Source organism: Calliopsis andreniformis, chromosome 4, assembly GCF_051401765.1.
Source record: "Calliopsis andreniformis isolate RMS-2024a chromosome 4, iyCalAndr_principal, whole genome shotgun sequence".
NCBI classification, from domain to species: domain Eukaryota; kingdom Metazoa; phylum Arthropoda; class Insecta; order Hymenoptera; family Andrenidae; genus Calliopsis; species Calliopsis andreniformis.
Window position 1 is genome coordinate 6,709,732 of NC_135065.1, and position 18,200 is coordinate 6,727,931.

Sequence of the window (18,200 nt, forward strand, 5' to 3'; positions counted from 1 at the left end):
AGGATTTTTAAAGTGTTACAGGATCTCTCGTGATACTCTCAGGTCAATGTTGATATATTGTGAACCTTAATCGTCAGAAAGAGTATTTAAAGTTCGGAGAAGTTCGCTTCGAGAAAGATAAAAATGGAAGATTGAAACTCTTTTACGCTCTCGGTTTGTTCGACAATATTTCCTCGCTGTGTTATCATAGTACGATCTCAGGTCCATATTTCTTGTAAGTTTCTAACTGTTTGCTTGTCGAGAATATTTTTAATATCGCATATTCGCTTTTCAACGTTAGATATTAAATTTTGACGAAAGTTCGAACCATGGTTAAAGAAGAAATTAAGATCGATCAAACTCTTTTTTCCATTTACGAATGGAACTTTTAATTGCAACTGAAATGCGCTCAAATAGTACACTTATTTATTTTAACAGCATCCACTATTCAGTCTTAACGTTAATTGTATTAAATTCTATTTGAATTTGCATTCCAAATAAAAGATAATTCTTAATAAACAAATGCGCAAAGTTTTGAGGAAATGGGAAATATTGACTTATTTAGATAAAACTTGGACTTTCCGAGGTTCTCAATAAAAAATCAATAATACATCAAAAAGTTGAATTGATTATAAAACCACGAACTTACACGTGCGTCAAATAGAAGGAAAAATTATTCCCCAAGCTATTTATTTCTGAATATAAAACCGTAGTTGAAGAATTTACCTCTCATTAGTGGCTTGTAGTTATTTAAATTCGAATTACGACTTCTCTCAGATTTAAAGGAATAAATAAATCGCATCATACAGCGGAGTTCAGCCATACCTTTTTTGCTTTTCATTACTCCCTTCAGAGTCCCACGCGATCTCGTAATTAATTTCGCAAATACACCGCTGGTGGTTGCATTTGCATTCAAAACGCCACGCGATGATTGTGGCCAGTACAGCGGCTCGGATACGCGAAAAATACTCTAAATGTAAATTAATTGCAGTTCCGACAGTCCGTTTGAAAATTGGCTTAAGGTCGTTCCCGCGTACTTTCGTGGCGGAGGGGTGGAGGGAAATGGAACGTCGAGAAATCGGCAAAAGTTAGACGATGTTTCCCAGCTGAATTGCAAAACGTTGCTCGTACAACTTAATTGTCTCGAAGTGGGAGTAAGGATTACTTCTACTGATGAGACACACATTTGAGTTGTCTAATACTAATGTTCGTCACTTTTAAACACTTTGAAGCAGAATAAAGATATTTCGATGAGAAATTTAATTCGGTTGATTGGGCAGAGTGTAGGTTATATTTATTAGAAAAATATCAAACGTATAGTTTTTACGTGTAATTAAAGAAAATTTATACTTTTAAAGTGAAATAAATCGTATTAGTAATGTCTGACTATGTATGGAGTTATACTACTTACTAGAGCAATTGCTACTTGCTACAGTTCTCGTTGTCTACTTGCTGGGTTTTCAACGAGTTATACTACTTGCTGGAAGTGTCCCTAGACGTAGAGTTATACTACTTGCTCGATGTATCTCTAGACGTAGAATTATACTACTTGCTCGAAGTGCCTCTAGACGTAAACTTATATTACTTCCTTAAATTATCTCTGGACGTAGAGTTATACTACTTGTTTGAAGTGTCTCTAGACGTAGAGTTAAACTCCTTGCTGTGCTGTCCGACCATGTACGAAGGTATGCCACTTATGTGAGCTTTCATGACTTACAAAATTCCATTACTTAAGGAGTGTTTAACTACAAACTCAGAATATATTGATTCTAGTAACTATTATATGCACTAAAGACTTCCAAGTGCTCTTCAAAATGAAATTCAAATAAAATAAAATAAGATTCTCGCACACCATATTAACTTCCACGAAAAATTCACATCTTTTGTCCAGAGCACCATGAAAATATTTAAATAATCAAGCACTCCCCCTACTGATGACCACCATGGCATCCTACACGAAACAATCTGCGGTCACACGTGTCCAACATGGCGGTCTACATATTAATACCAACCTTAATGAACACCCACTGATTCCCTTTAATTTTTCTGTTACAGCGGCAATTACAAAGGCCGCCTGGGCCACCCCTATGTACCTGGGAAGCCGTGCAGCATGTGCAAGGACCACTGCACGCGCGAGAAGCTCTGCACGAACGCTTGTTACTACACCGATCTGTGGTCGAACTGCGCCGAGCTAGCGAGGACGTTTCGCGACTGGGTCTGCGAGACGAACACGAAGGAGGGCAGGGAACGACGGAAGTTCTGCGGCGCCACTTGCAACTGCAAGGACAAGATCTACTACCACCACGGGTAGTGAACGATCAGCGAGGCCTGGGTCATTCTTTCGCGTTGGCCGATCGATTGTCGCCACGTCGCGGGATCCACGGTCGCGTAGGGGCGAGTATCGGCGTGGCCACGAGGTACGAGATCATTTTCAGAGATTCTAGAGTAAAATCCACGGCTGACCGTGGATTGCAGCGGGTGGAAGGGCTTCTGGGTACTTGCTCTGTCGCCGCGGCTCGGCGTGTTGCGTGGATCCGATGGTGAACAAAGGGAAAGGCGTTCTCTGGTGAAAATTGAGAGGAGCCTGTGACGGGGATCTGTCTTCTTGAATATTATTGATTTAATTGCTTACGGGAGATTTGGTGCGGTGTTTGTTTAAGTTACGCGTGAGTTGTGTTTCAGTTGTTGATTTAGGTTTTATTTAGGCATTTTCTAGCGTGAGTGGAGCTTGTAGAAGGTGAGGGATTGTTTTAGTAATCCTCGGGGAGTGAAGCTGCTCGCTGCGAACTATACTTTGGTTGGTTTGTTTGAAGTTGGAAGTTACTTGGAAAGGGAGGGCTATCGAATTACTGATGAGCCTCGCGCTCGAGAAATTTGACTTTGAAAATTTATCGCAGTTAATACTTCATTTTATTGGGTTTTGATTGGATAAAGCCTTCTCGAGGGAAATATAAAAGTAACTGTTGAATACTCGCGTGCTTGTGTGTGTATAATATATTTTTAGCATATACCTCGTTATAATTAATTTTATTTTGAGGAAGGTGAATGATATTCAGTGATACGTAAAATGGGGTTATAAAAACACAAAAAAATTCATTATAATTGGGGAGTAAATTTCAAAAATCGAGGAAAAAATTATGGGGATCACATGCAAGTGATCAAGAGTTAAAAATGTTGTTTGAATATTTTAATAGAAATTTTCTTGCATGTACGAAATATTGAAAATATTTGAAACTATGCTTAACATGAGAGTAGCTATGATTGAGATAGGCTAAATGGAATTAAGTACACAGTAAAAAGGTAGAAATATTCTTCTCCATTTACAATGTTCAGTTTCAGTTTCTCTTCTACGATTACTTCTTTCTTTCTTCTTTTATAATTTTTTTATCCGTTGCAAAACAAGTCTCGTATTCGATTTCAAGGAAAAACTGCTCTTTCTTTTGTTAATCTCCATGCTTTCCAATTTCTTATACAAATATCCTTCCACGAGATTACTGTCAACAAGTCAAGCATAATGCAATGTAACAAGACATTTCAGAGTGAGTAGCCATACAATCGATACTTCAGATAAAAGAGGAATATATTTTGTCGTCTTTATTATATTTTCATGAAGAATCTTTTCTTCCCTTTATAAATTGTTACATGAAGATTTTATTAAATGTATTCCCTTGCTACTCTAACATTCCTATTACATCCAAGAAAAATAGTCCTTCGTTACCAATTGCTTTCCTAGATAAAACTCCTTCTTTGAAATTAACATAATTCTTCATAAGTTACCAGAGTAATTCCTAAAGCAATTTTCAAACAATTATTCGCCTTCAGTTCACCAGATTATTTTCTTAAGTTACAATTAAGGTAATAATACCATTTCGTTTTTCCTGTCACGGACGTTTTAATAACCAAGAGAATTTCCCTTTGCTCGATAATCATTGTCGACAACGTAGCCCCTGGAAATCTGCTCTATTTTTTGCGAACATGCTCGCGGCTCGCCTTTGAGTTCCTGTCTTCGTCGGCCAATGGAAAGTCCAGGTCGTCCAAAGGCGAGCCACGAGGAAGAGGAACGGCTCCAGAAAAGACGGGGTTGAATCAGGCGAATCCTTTTGATATTTGTAAACGATAAGAGTGTCTATATAGACATGCATGCAGTGTGTACATACATGTGTAAGCGGAAACTCGTAGATGAACCCTGCTCGGGTGTATCTCGGTGCTGTATTCATCTCCGTTTGATTCCTGACGCATGCGAGCTGTCAATGAAGATTATTAATTTAAATACTTATAATTACATGTTAATTAAAGGAGATTAAGAGAGCTTTAGGTACGTTTTATATTTGCATTTTCTTCCTTGGAATTAGTGAAAGTTTAGTGAAAGAATATTGGATATTTTTTTAATGGATTGATTTATATCAAATTCGTCACTTTTGGTTTTTAATACTAAGAGGTTTTAATGAAACTGAAATATAATGTAATTAAGTTGAAATTAGGGAAAGGGTCAAGTCATTAGTTTGTTGGTTTCAAATATTTATGTTAACGTTTAGTTACTGTGAATGAAGTACTGCAAATAGTTGTTAAAGGCTCTGAGTATCTATTTGCAGCATTGAATCTGGAATATAAGGAACTACAAGTATGGTAATTTTATTTCTTTCACAGAAAATATTCTTTAAAATTTACTAATATTTTTAATTTTTAATATCTTTTAGTATACCAGTCATTTTCTTAAAAACTGCATATGCTTAAACTGAAGGTTAAAAACATGAAAAGTTTGCGTGACTTGGAACCACAATGAGCAGCACAAGGCTGACATTTATTTTGTCTATTTTCCTTCCTAATTCTGAGTGCAGTATGAAGTTCGTGTTCTTTAAATAAGTAAAAGAATTAATTATTTTTATTGGCGAGCTCGTGCGTCGCCTAAACGTGGGACTAAAATGTATAAATATAAGTGGAACTTCTATCTAAAACGTGTCTAGCGATATAAGCTTTACGTAAGATAGTGAATGTATACAAAAAAAGAGAAGGATCACGACACTGAGAAATTTCCTCGTGATGTCATGTCGTTCGATATTTAATCGTGGCAAGAGGCTGAGGTGTAATTTACCCCCTGAGTGCTTATGAATGCAAATATTTTAAAACAGAGAGGGGCGATCCCTTTTTAACAAACTGAAACTGTTAAAATATTTCTGAGAGAATTGTAAATAAATCACATACGTTACATATCCAGATGAACTATTATCCACTAGAGATTTTAATTCTAATATTACAAATTATTATAATGCCTAAAATTATAATTTTCCCTTATAACACAGGTGAAACAAATTTTTTGAATAGCTGTGCGTTCATAAGTGCTCATCGTACACAGAGAAATATAAATTTTGAAGAACATATGTTATTTATAAAATCGTATAGTGTGAGATCATTATTTAGGTCGAAGCGTTTTCAACAATCTCGTAGAATTTATTTGCTATTCAGTATGCTGGAGAGGTAATATTTTTTATCGCATTTTACCACCTTTCGATTCGTGATTGTAATTGGAGTCTGCGTATGAGAGGTGCGAAAGAGACAAAGAGGAAAATATAGGGACGAGTCAAGTGTGAATGAGGTAGCAAGTAGTTATCAGCTTCGAAATGAGAAGAGAGTAAGAAGAATAAAAATGGGAGTGAGAGCAGAGAGTAAAGCCACGTTCCCACGTGGACAAAGTATGGTGCAAAATATATTTCTCAATATGCCTATTGATCCCAAAATAAAATTTTTTGATAAACATTCTGAAAGGTTAAAATTTAAATAAAGAGAAGCTTGAATAGATTAAATCCATCTTCAACATTTTTTCAAAATTTCCTGAATTTTTCTTGGCCTTGTACTACTTTTACAATTTTTTCCAGTTTGTAGGATAACTGAAAGGTTGAACTTCTTGAGAAATTTGAAACCATCGTGTGACTCAAAATTTTTTAATATTGAGTTTAATTAAAGTTCAAAAAAGTGTAGGTTGAATGATATTACTTGTTTCAAGTTTAACCTCCTAAATACTTTAACTTCAAGTATTCAGGGTGTTTTCTACATCACGACTAACACACGTGGGAACGCGACTTAAGGGTATACATATAGTGTATAGAATAGTCCTTAAGGTACACTTATAATGAACGACATTAAACAACAACAATATACGCAAATCATGAGAGGGGTGAATCTGTGGATAATAGGTGACACTTAATCGTGTTAAGTACTTAGTTAAGAGGTTAATGTTACACATAATAATGTAATACAGAGCTGAATAATATGCAACTTGGAGCGAGTTGTAAGCTGTCATACTTTGTTCACTTACCGAAATAAAGGTCCTGTAAATACTACCAGTCGCCTACAAACATATCAATTATTTTTCAAACAACTTTCAATATTCCATTTATAATTCTCCAATTTTCGTTTAATTGTCTCTACGAAAAAAAAAGAAGCACAGTTCCTCTTTTTCTCATCATGCACCACCATCGACGTTCATCTCTGATGAATTTCGATTCAACGCTGGCGACAGCGCATCTGTCATTTGCATGCGATCACTTTTCTTCATTTTATATTGAGATAGACCATCTTCGATCACCCCGTCCCATCACTGTTCTACTTTGAAATCCCATGCTCGAGCAAAAAGAAGTCAGCAAATAGCGTGGTACCCCTATTCTGTCGCCTCTTGCATCTTCAACTTTAACTTCATCATCCTGGGTCGTGGCTGGCTTCAGCCTCCATCAACGTCGTCATTTTTATCGCTCTCCTTCATCTCCTTCATAGGCTCATCTCAAAATAGGTATTCCTCCGACAGTGCCAGCCTCCTCCCGCCATCGCATTTCCTCTGGAGTCTAGTGCCACCATTTATTCTCAAAAAGGAAAAAGGTACTTATACCGAGGCTTGTATACAAGCTCGTGGTCCTTGGATACAGGTGTCTTTACGATCCCATCAGTGAGCTTCAGTTATGGGAAACTTTTTAGGACGTACTGTCAGCAGGACTTGGAGCAAATTCTGTGCCAGGAACAGTATATTTCCTGCAACGGTACGCCTTTCGGTAGCTTTAGCGATATTGCGCAAAATGGAGCACGCGAAGTTATCGTAAAATGTAACTGTGGCCTTTGCTGTGTCAGCGAATATGGTTAATACGGTTATATGGAAATTTTAATGCTGATGTTATTTTTGCAGTTAGTAATTCCATGTGCGGCGACTCAATAAAATTGAGGATATTTATTAAGAAAGAATTGTTTTTCTTAATATCAAATCTTTAAGTTTACTGTATAATCAGAGTTGACATTCGAAAATATATTATTCAAAAATTGTAGATACTGTTCATATCTGAATTAGAATTAGCAACTTGATCATTTATTTATTTCTATTTTCTAAAGATAGAAGTCTTTAGAACTATCATTATGAGAGACAAATAATTTCATTTAAAATACTTAGGTATTTATTTATTTATTTTATTGCCTTAAGCCATGTGTGGTCTATACAGTAGACGACAACTTACTACGATGAATACAGTATTTAATAATAATTAAATCCTTGAGTTACATTTTCTTAAAAAATAGTAGATACTTTTAAGGCCTTTAATGTCAGATTCAGCTAAAAGTATATTGCCAAGTATATTGCCAAGTTTGCTCGAATACTGCATAATTTTTTCTTATAGTATATTCTCTCCACAATAAAATAAAAGATACAGCAAGCCTCACTCCTTCATTCATCATAAGAAAAGTAGGTATTTCAATGAATAAATGAATTAAAGATAAGACCACTGGAAATGCTTCATATTTTATACATATAATCTCTTAAAGGAAACAACTGTAACATACTAAGATGAAAGATACACTGATAAAACAACTTTACAGAATTCTAAAAATAAAAGTAGTATATATTATACGATATCCTGAAACTATAATTTTACACAAAATTTTAGGATCTTCTTACAAAATGAATAGCAAAGAAAATTTGCATATTATCTTTAAGAGAGATGAATCGAAAATGGAGAGTGCACTAGAAGCTACAACTTCGTCGATAAATCCGGGCAATCTTCATTGAGGGCAGGGGTTGGCGACTCAATACGCGGGTTGTTATCTTTCCAATGTGCTTAATCGCTCGCCGCTATTTATTCGTTATACAGAGAGAACTCGCGAGGATTAAGCGAAATTCTACGGGCCATAAATCGGTTGGCTTTCGAATTGCGATGGAGGAAACGCGCTATCTGAATCCGCGAGAAGAGCTCGGGGCTGGAATTTTCCTTTCTCCTTTTGCATTCCTTATCTTACTCGAATATCCGAAAATTATCGCATCCTCCGGCGAGTGTTTGTCCATTAATCTTCATTCTACGAGCGAATGCCTCGTAGTGTGAGTTCGCTAGCCAAGTGAGAAACTGGGTCAACCTTGTCTTCGTAGTGGGTAAGAAAGAACACTGTTCGAGGGAACGGAAATAGAAACCAAGCCAAAGAGCTGCTTTGCCAAAGAAACTTGTTCTTTCTCCACATTATTTCCTAGATAGAAAGACTCTTATCGACACTGGTTTACGCAAGTTTTACGAAGTCGAAGTTTGATACAATGGTAGACTTTGCTTTCTGTTGCTGTCGCAATCACGGACCTCTAGCCTAAGCGGCAATGTCTGCTGCCAGAGGAACACCATTCGTTTCCCTTCTGTCAATAGACATTATCGATTAAGCCAAACGCAATGTTCTGGAAATTACAGCGTACGTGACGTTGTGTTTGTTCGGTGGAAATGTGGGTTCACTGTGAACGAAAACATATTCATTTTCGTGGTGTACAGAATATTAATAAAAAAAGCCATCTGCATTGCTTTAGAAATGAAATTCATGACAATCAGTACAGAAAATGAAGTCACCAGAAGATAGAGTTAGTTAAAAGTTTGCTTACTTATTAAATCGTATTGATAGATTACTCATTCAAGAATGCTGCTTGAAAATAATAATAAAAAGTAAAGGAAAATTTCAAAGGAATTGTCATGGAATGTGTTGCTGAAATTTATTCACAGTTATTGAAAATTATTCACAGCACACATGAAACCTTTGCAAAGGCCAGAGGGTTTTGAAAAAGTACCAACGAAAAAGTATTAACGAAAATACCAATAATAGATCAGCTTACTGGCTACTGCTACTTTGAGCGTTTAAAACGTAGAATTTTGTTTGCGAATCAACGATGAACCCTATGCACTTCAACGAAAATTGAACCCACTTTTGCAGGCAAGTCCATCGAATAGTATCGATACACATTGGTGTTGAAAGAGAGATGTGGGTTTGAATTGCTGAGCTACACTTTTACTATGCGATTCAATGCAGTGATCGTGAAGTGTTACAAAGTGTGAATGCACATTCAGAATTTTTACAGATCTGCGTGACAAATATACTGTGTGACTATACCTATACACGTACACAGGTGTATAGGTACTTGGTAAGGTTCAATTTTTGAATACAATAATGATTTTAACTTCAGTATGATAATATATATGTACAGCTTTCGCATGTTTGATCGTGTCCCATAATTTTTAAATAATTTGCACGCAGCACGTTTACTTCTCATCTCTCACAATAATAATTTATTTTTAAAATTGGACAAACCTGTGCTTTACATAATTTTGACATTACTTTGCTTTACATTAATTTTTCATTGTATTAGAATAAGCTTTTCGATGAAAATTTATTATTAAGTCTCATCAGTAACTTCAATATATCAAAACGTTCTCTTAATTCTGAAGCTATGTGCTTGACTGGAGTTTTAATTAATTTCACAATGAATTTGTAATTCGAAAAAGCGTATAACTCATCAACATATTTACGCAAATGTTTCTGAAGCTATTCGAATATGTAATGTTGACTTGCGTGTAGTTTCGTTCTCCAAATAGAGTAAGAGCAAAGCTTCAGAATGAAATCTCGATTACTCCCGCCCCATTCAGCGTAGACTTCTCGCGGTCAGAATGACACGAACTGCTATCGCCATTGCATGTTTTGAAGCGTATACAACAACAGCGAAGGTAAACGTTTACGCTTCCCGCGTTTCATCGCGAAATGTTTGCGACACTTAATCAAAATGCATCGCTAGGTGTTGGTAAATTTTCGCTGAAATTCTCCATTAGAATCGGGGCATCAATATGTCCATGAAAAGGTCTGTTTGCATACAGCAAAAGATATTGAAAACTGTCCACTTTTTCCTGAATATAATATTCTACCTGCACAGTGATTTTAGAGGAATTTAAATTGAAGAGTATTTCAAAATATTCTTTATCTCATGAAACTGTTAGTACATCCATGTTTCAAGAACAATAATAAAAGAATATTACAAAATGCTGCAAAATATCAATTATCATAATATATTTCAGATATTGAAAATGATTGAGAATTAATTTAAATGCTCCAACATCTTTCAAATATTGAAATTGTCGAGTTTATTATACATGTATGACCCGTAACATAAATGCTTGATGTTTAATATATGGAGTGCTCAACAACAGGTGTCAGAAATTTTAAGAGCCGACCCTACATGTCAAAATGGAATGAAAATCAAGAATAATGACATTGCATTTGGGGTTTCGTTTCAGAGTTATTAAATGTTACAAAAACGTCTAAAAGTTTCATCGAATGTGTCTGACTTGGGACTTATTCTACTGCCAGTGTGCATTAATCAAATCATACGAAATTAGTAGAATAAGTCTCAAGTCAGACACATTTTACACACATTCTACACATATTCTCAGTAATTAATAACTTAAAAATCAATTTTAAAACCTAATTTCGATATTCGTGATTTTCGTCTTATTTTAGCTGGTTGTATCTATATCTAGAAAATTACCCCTTAAAATTTCTGCCATCGGTTATCGAACACTCTTAATACAGTTCACCTATTCGTGAGAAAGATAATTCAATCGTCAGCTCTGGGTTTTCACTTGTAGAATAAGAGAAACTGGTAACACGAGAACCCAAGGAAAATGATAACGAGTATGGGGTCGCGTGTACAGTTCTCGTTAATCAAAATCGTGACAGAGGGAACCCAACGGGGTCGTTATTTCTCTCGACGATAGGGAGAATTATCGTCACCTTACGGCTGCCCGATTCCAAGGGAAATAACTCACGCGGCGATCTTTGATTTCAATCGACCGTGGGACCATTGTCACAGAAAGCCACGGAGATTCGATCGTTCGGACTGGCGAAATCGACCTTCAGATTCTTTCTCAAAGGATTCAACCAGGCAGCTTTGTACGACGTTGAAAGTGGCTTTCAACCTTGTTCTTAGTACTGACACGTGTTATTCCCTTTTCAAACTTTTTTAGCCTCTTTGAAATTTTTACTTATGAATAGTTTATCTACGATTTTTACAATAAATAATATTTTGTGACGATGGTTTTCCTGTTCTTACATTATTTTGGTATTCAAAATTTTATGTTGATGATGTTATACCTACTTTCAAGTAATAATAACTTCCTTGACGTATAAGTAAAAAAAATTTTCCCTGGATATTTCTTTTCCTTGTGATTTTATGTCGTATCAACTGCATGGTTATTAGCGACACTAGGCAGGCTTAGACGATTTGATGGAATAAGGTAGTTTCTTTCAGGAATTTTAGTTTTCTCTGAATATTATTATTATTATTATTTTTTTATTGAAAGGTAAATAAGCCTAGCATATTGTTGGCGAAGGACCCTTAAAGGGAAATGGTTAAAAGCACGATATCATGCTTAGTGGGGTATGGGGAAAATTGGACCTAGAGTGGGGATAGTACCTGCGACTTGTCAGGATCGTGCTGATTGTGGGTCATTATCAGATCGAGGGTTGTGGTGCGTGGTTTACTATATTTCGAGTTAGTTAGTTTAAGTTATTAATTTGAGTTAAGTGAACCTTTGTTCCGCAGATAGTGAATTTTGTAATTATTCAATATAATATACTATTTAATATCGTTTGAATCTCCATATATCTAAACAGTGGTAAACAGGAAAAAATTTACTCAATTTAAAACTGAAATATTTGTGTAAAACAAAGAAATTGTTAATGCATGTAATTTCAAGTCTTTTTATAAGTAGATACTGTCTCATTTTTGTATCTCTTTATTTAATATTAAGAAAAATTCCAATAACCCAAAGTAGCATCGTATATTGCATGAATAATGCATATAGAATCACAAATCGTTAGTAGTTATACATTTCTATGAGACAGAAATTAAGAATTTAATAGAACAGAAGCTAATAAGAAATATCTGTAATCTATAAAAATTATAAATTAATTATTTTACTCCATGTTTTAAAAAAAAGTTGTATTATTTACGTGATAGTTTTATAACAAACAAGAATACGAAGTCAACAAAGGAGACCACTTCTGTATTTTGAGTGCTTGTAATTGCTCCACTATTTGCACCGAAGCACAGTAATTATTCGAGGACTCGACTCATTAGTTAACGTTCTGTATCTCGTTACCAGCATGTTTACGAGAAACTTGAATGACCACAGCCGAGTCTTTCAGCTCAAAGAACGTATGCAACTGCGATCTCGGACGTTGAACGCGAGTAAATTTATCAGCTCTCGGTCTTCGCTCGTTCTGCCACGGACAGACATTATTCCGCTTGGTCAAAGTTGTATCGCTGCCGCGGTAAATTGAATTTGGGCCCTGGCATCTCGTTGCCGAAGAAGCGTATTAATGGAAAAGAAAATGAGCATTCGCTCGTTCCTCGTGTAATTGCATCCACCGTTCGTCCAATGAGATATAATCAATTAGAGCTGCTTTGCCTTCGTCTACCCTAATTTCTGCGCAATTTGTCAGACTGCCTGTGCAGCGCCAACCGAGTGCATCGGACAAGTGGGGAAACACTTTTTGGGAATTGATGAAGTTTCGTTTCTGTCTGTGTTTTTAATTGTTGCTCGTTGCTGTAATTTGATTACTGTACGAGCGTAGGCGTAACTCAAGTTAATTCCCTAAAAAGTGAGATTTTTCATTACTTGTGAAAACGTGAAAATACAATTCTGCAACAGGTGCGGGAATGGTGGATGCTGCATGTAAAGTAGTAAATTATTATTTGTATGCATACGTATATTTTATTGTAGAAACTAGGGTTTCTAATTGAAAGCATAGTGGGTGATGGTGTGTTGGGATTTGTGTTGAGTAACATAGTTTTATTGAGTGTTCTTGCAAAAACTCGTAAAATTGTTTGTGTGCTACAAATAAAGTACAGTATTAAAAATAGAATACTTGGGTATGTAACTATTAGTGAAACGTTAGACAGGATTGACAAGGTAATATTTTTCCTGTTGTTGCATGAACTAGTTATTTATGTAATACCAGATATATTTTTGAAATTGATTCCTTTCGTTTTTTGATAAATAATTGGAATTTTTCAATTGAAGAATGAACATTTCTATGTTTCTCAAAAATGAGAATTATACTAATATTAGGTGTTAGTTAAATTTCGTTCTAGATTCACATTAGTAAATCAGTAGATTATTGACTCAAAGTCACTGACTCTCAATACAGCAAATATTGTTAATAGTTCACTAGAAGTTAAACTAGTAATATTAGATAATCATGGACATTAGTAAGATACACTATACTTACAGATAAAGTCAGTAGTGCATAGATATATATAAATCTTCTTAATTTAAAGTTTTCAAATGTACAAATCTTTAAAATTTCAAAACTCTGATAAGTATTTTAAATCTTCAAATTTTCAAATATTCAAATATTCAAATATTCAAATATTCAAATATTCAAAATTTCACATATTCAAAATTTCAAATATTCAAAATTTCAAATATTCAAAATTTCAAATATTCAAAATTTCAAATATTCAAAATTTCAAATATTCAAAATTTCAAATATTCAAAATTTCAAATATTCAAAATTTCAAATATTCAAAATTTCAAATATTCAAAATTTCAAATATTCAAATATCAAATTTTCAAATTTTCAAACATTCAAATATTCAAATCATTAACTTACTTTAGTTATCTCTTGATATATGCACTAATTTTGTTTACTGTTTCGATTTTGCATGTGCAATAATTTTGCTTACATATCGAACCACTAACTTAAATATTTATGTAATAACATACAGAATATTGACACAATATCTTCCGTTTAGTGATGTGCTGTTCCTTCAAAGTTCCGCAGACAGCCGATTCTGGTTCGATCGTTGCGAAACTGGTGCAAGTAAGCACTGTAGGCGAAGCAGCAGGACAAAGCTGACGCAAGTCTTCCGATTCGACGAACGCTGGCTATCCTGCTGAAGGAGTTTCGGTCATCCTGGACGCGCCGACACGAGGTAAGTTTTCCTTTCGCTATGTCAGCACGATTCTGATACGACAGTGGTTGTAAATCAATGTACAGCCGTTTGCATAAATGCTGTGGGGCTACTTCGCATTTAGATGGCAGTTTGCCATCTTCTTTTCATGCTTTGAGGCACTTTCGACAGTCTGATTCTGTCTGAATATTCAAAGAAAGTTTCTTAAGTTTACAAATTGAGAAATGGATGTGAACTTGAAGAAGTTATTAGAATAATGTAAATATTCTTTATTTAAAAAAATTATGGAATGAAAGAATTTTATGTTAGTGGCAATGATTATAAGTAATTGTAAAGTGGCTACGTGTCCAAGAATTTTTAAGAGAAAATGGATTAATAGAGTTCATTGAATATTTTCGTTTATTGTATTGTGTCTGGTTTGGCGGATTATTCTACTATCAGTGTGCATCAGGCAGGTTGCGCGCTGCGATTTCAGTAGTATAAGTTGAGTTAGACACATTTCAGACGTACGTTTGGCGTTTCTACAACAATTAATACTGAAACGAAGCCTTAGATATTCTAATATTTTATTATTCTTGATTTTTGTCTCATTTTGGCACCTAGAATCATCACCTCAAATATCTAATACCAGATATTAAATACCCTGTATTTAAAAAGTGAAAAAATTGTGCTCCCATTCAGTAGTTACTTCGTCTAATTAATTTAAGTATTTTTATAGCTTTGTACCTACAGATATGTAAATGAACCCTTCAGTTTAATTTAGCTTCTCTAGGTATTTCAATTTTTATGCACAACGCTGCATTAACTTACGTTTTTGATAAGAGAAAAGTGAGTTATTAATGCATGAACTATTATCACAAACGCGTTCTTGCAATAAACTCGTAGTCAGAGAGTCCATAACAAGGCAACTCTGTGCTATCATGTTCATGATCCTCTCTTGATAGCATTACGAACAACAATTGCATAATAAACTTAACTTAAATCTATTCAATTTTCCCCCAACAATTCATTCTAAATATACCTATTTCTTAACCAAAAATAATCCTAATAAAAAAGTACTTGTACTACCCCTGACAAAAAGTTCTCGATCAAAATGTAAAATACTGCAGTATCAAATCTATCTAATATTCCCATGTATATTTTTTCTCATTACACTGAAACCTCCTACAGAATTATTAGCAAAGATTTACATAAATGTAGATAAGTATATTAAACACCCACAAACTTGAAATATACACATAAAGATATTGTACATAGAACAAGTGGTAAATATTCCCATATCTCCCACATTCAAACAACAGCATTCTACATTTCAGAAGCTACCACATTTAATAATAACTTCATATTGCTGCATTCGATCGAAAACATTTTACCAGTGGTAAAACCCTCCAAGGACTCCCCACGCGCAACAAAGTGTCGTTACGACACCACCTTATTCCCCCAAATAAGAGCAAAAATCCATTTATCGTCTAACCATGCCCAGGCGATCTTCTTTCGAATAGTTAGCAGGTAATTGAACCTCGTTACTCGCAGTTAGTCGCAACGAACGCAATCCTCTTCGCCAGGGACGCTAAACGCGTGCCTCGAATGCAACTAGGCGCGCAGGGTCGCGGAACTTTAAGCGCGAGGGCGGAAACTCTGGCTGCTCGTATTTTCGAATGAATACTCTCTGCCAGCCCTTGAGCAGCCCCTCGCGCAAGAAACTTTCCTTCCCGAGACGTAAGCGAATTTTTACCCTCTGCCCTTTTCTTGCCGCGTCTAACGTTGATTGCCGAGCATTAGCCGACTTTCGCCCTCCCCGTCCCCCTTTTGTTTGCACAGTCGAGCGGCACGAGCACACTCGTACGTTCAGCGCGGCAGTTTGCGCGACGACAATGTTAAAATTGTTGGGGGAAATTCTCCGCGGTGCCATTAGCATGCGCGCACGCGATCGTCGGTCGAACCGATAAAACATGGGCAAACATTCGAAGGGACGTACAGAGCGTGCTGTAAATTGTGATAAAGGGGCGGCAGGGTTGCGGAATGAATTTTTTAATTGATGTGACAGCTGTCGGGGAAATGTTTCGTTTCAGTTGGGAGAAAATTGTTGGCGTTGATTCGACGGTTATTTGGCGCGATGAGGCCGTTTCAATTTCAAATTATTAGAGTGACCACAATCGTTTAGCGTTGAATTTAGTATTCACGCTGCGCGCGGCTGCGAAATAAATTAGTCGTTTTAGATACTGAACGGCTGAGCATATATTTGGGCGACAAATAATATAGTTTATGGGAATTTGATCAAGTGGATAGTGTGTGGATTTTGTTTATTAATATTAAACTGGCGTGGCGGAGTTATAGTGTTTATATTAAGAGTTTATGAATTTTTTATGGAATACTATCAATTATTTTTTGGTGTCTGATCTGGTATGGGTTGAAGCATTCTTTATTGTCACTGAATATTTAGATAATTGTTCGAAAAACAGTATCTATTTAGACAGATTTTTCATACCCTTAGTAAATAAATTAAACACCTTATTCATTTATTTAATGAAATCTAAATAATTTACAAAACAAGTAGTATGAAAAAAATATGAGCAGACATGAAAAAGTGCCTTTATTACGGCAATAAAATATTGTGAATATAGTGATCCAGTAATCTATTCACAAATTATTACTAAATCTACATATCCAGATTTTAAAACTATAAAAGAAAGAGAAGTATCATAATAGTTTTCAATTTTAATTTAATTTGTCAATAGAACACTAGCTAATATTTAAACAAAATTGATGCATATTGTCGTAGTTAATCACTTCATTCAACATTCATGTAGTAATAAAATTATTTAAGTAATGAAATGTTCTCTCTTTGATTTATAGTTGTAACTTTAGTAACTGGGCTTTATTTTGATAAAAGAGAGATTTAACACTGTTATCAAGTGTGGAAATAGTAGTATTTATTTCCTCTTCTGAACATGGGAACGTGTACATCTGCACCCTTTACAGTTTATCATTTTGTCTTCTGTATAGCTGTCGAACGGACAATGGATATTGTCTGTGTTCGATAATACATGTAGGCTAGTACAGGATAATCTTGTAAAAATACGTTGTTGTGAATAGTACGTATTTATAGACAACAGTCGTGTGAGTTTAACACCGTATTTAGTATGTAATAAGATTAGCTATTTATTTCAAAATCCAGTTATCCTAGACTGAGTACCAGAGTATTACAGATCCTATGCATCTGTGCGTTTGAATAAAAAATTCTAAGCTGCATTATAGGAAAACATAAACGCTTTAATGTGTATCTATTCTATGCTCTAAGAAATATTTCAGATTCTATGAAGATTTACAGACTCAAAAACTATATTAAGAAATTTGTATCATTTCTATCAAAATCTCAGCGATGTCAGATATTAAATAATCTTCTATTTTGCGAGGGAACCAAATTTCATTTCATAAGTCAAAGATCAGAGAAAAATTTATTATTTATTTGTAATACACTCCAAATATTCTTTTTTCATTTTTCCACTCATATCTTTAAATAATTTTTATCTACCTCTCCATTGAACCTAAATTTCTAAATAGTTGCTTATTGCTAGCCCTGGCAGTGTCTCTTTATATGCAATATGTACACAATGTCTTTCGATACGGTATCAGTTCCCTTCACGAGATTTCCACAAACTTCTCGATTCATGTTCAAACAGCAAAAATTATATAGCTCGGCCAATGCACTCTAGAGGAGTTCAAATATTCCGAAGACAAAAATAGGGTATATCCTCGCAGTATGGTTAACTCGAGTGCTCCCTCCTTTATCTCATACGATATCACGAATTCCAGGTTGGCGTATAAGCGCGGGTTAGATAAAAATGCTAAGCTCGTTGGTAGATGAGAGGCCGCGTGCCTTGTTTTCTCAGTCCTTCGCTTCTATGTCTCGTGACACTGCAAGGAAAACCATGAGACATTTATGGTGAAAGGTGCATGGTTTCGTTCCTTGTTA

At 35.2% G+C, this 18,200-nt stretch overlaps 1 protein-coding gene across 2 annotated transcripts in view; it reads left to right on the forward strand.

Annotated features, from left to right (window-relative positions):
- Positions 1-6,317, forward strand: part of LOC143178153 (cysteine-rich secretory protein 3) — a 79,708-nt gene extending 73,391 nt beyond the window's left edge. For both annotated transcript variants that reach the window (XM_076376657.1, XM_076376656.1), the window contains one exon: positions 2,035-6,317. In XM_076376657.1, coding sequence (XP_076232772.1) covers positions 2,035-2,290 — 256 coding nt within the window. In that variant the 3' untranslated portion in view covers positions 2,291-6,317. The remainder of the gene's footprint in view (positions 1-2,034) is intronic.
- The last annotated feature ends 11,883 nt before the right edge of the window (positions 6,318-18,200 follow it).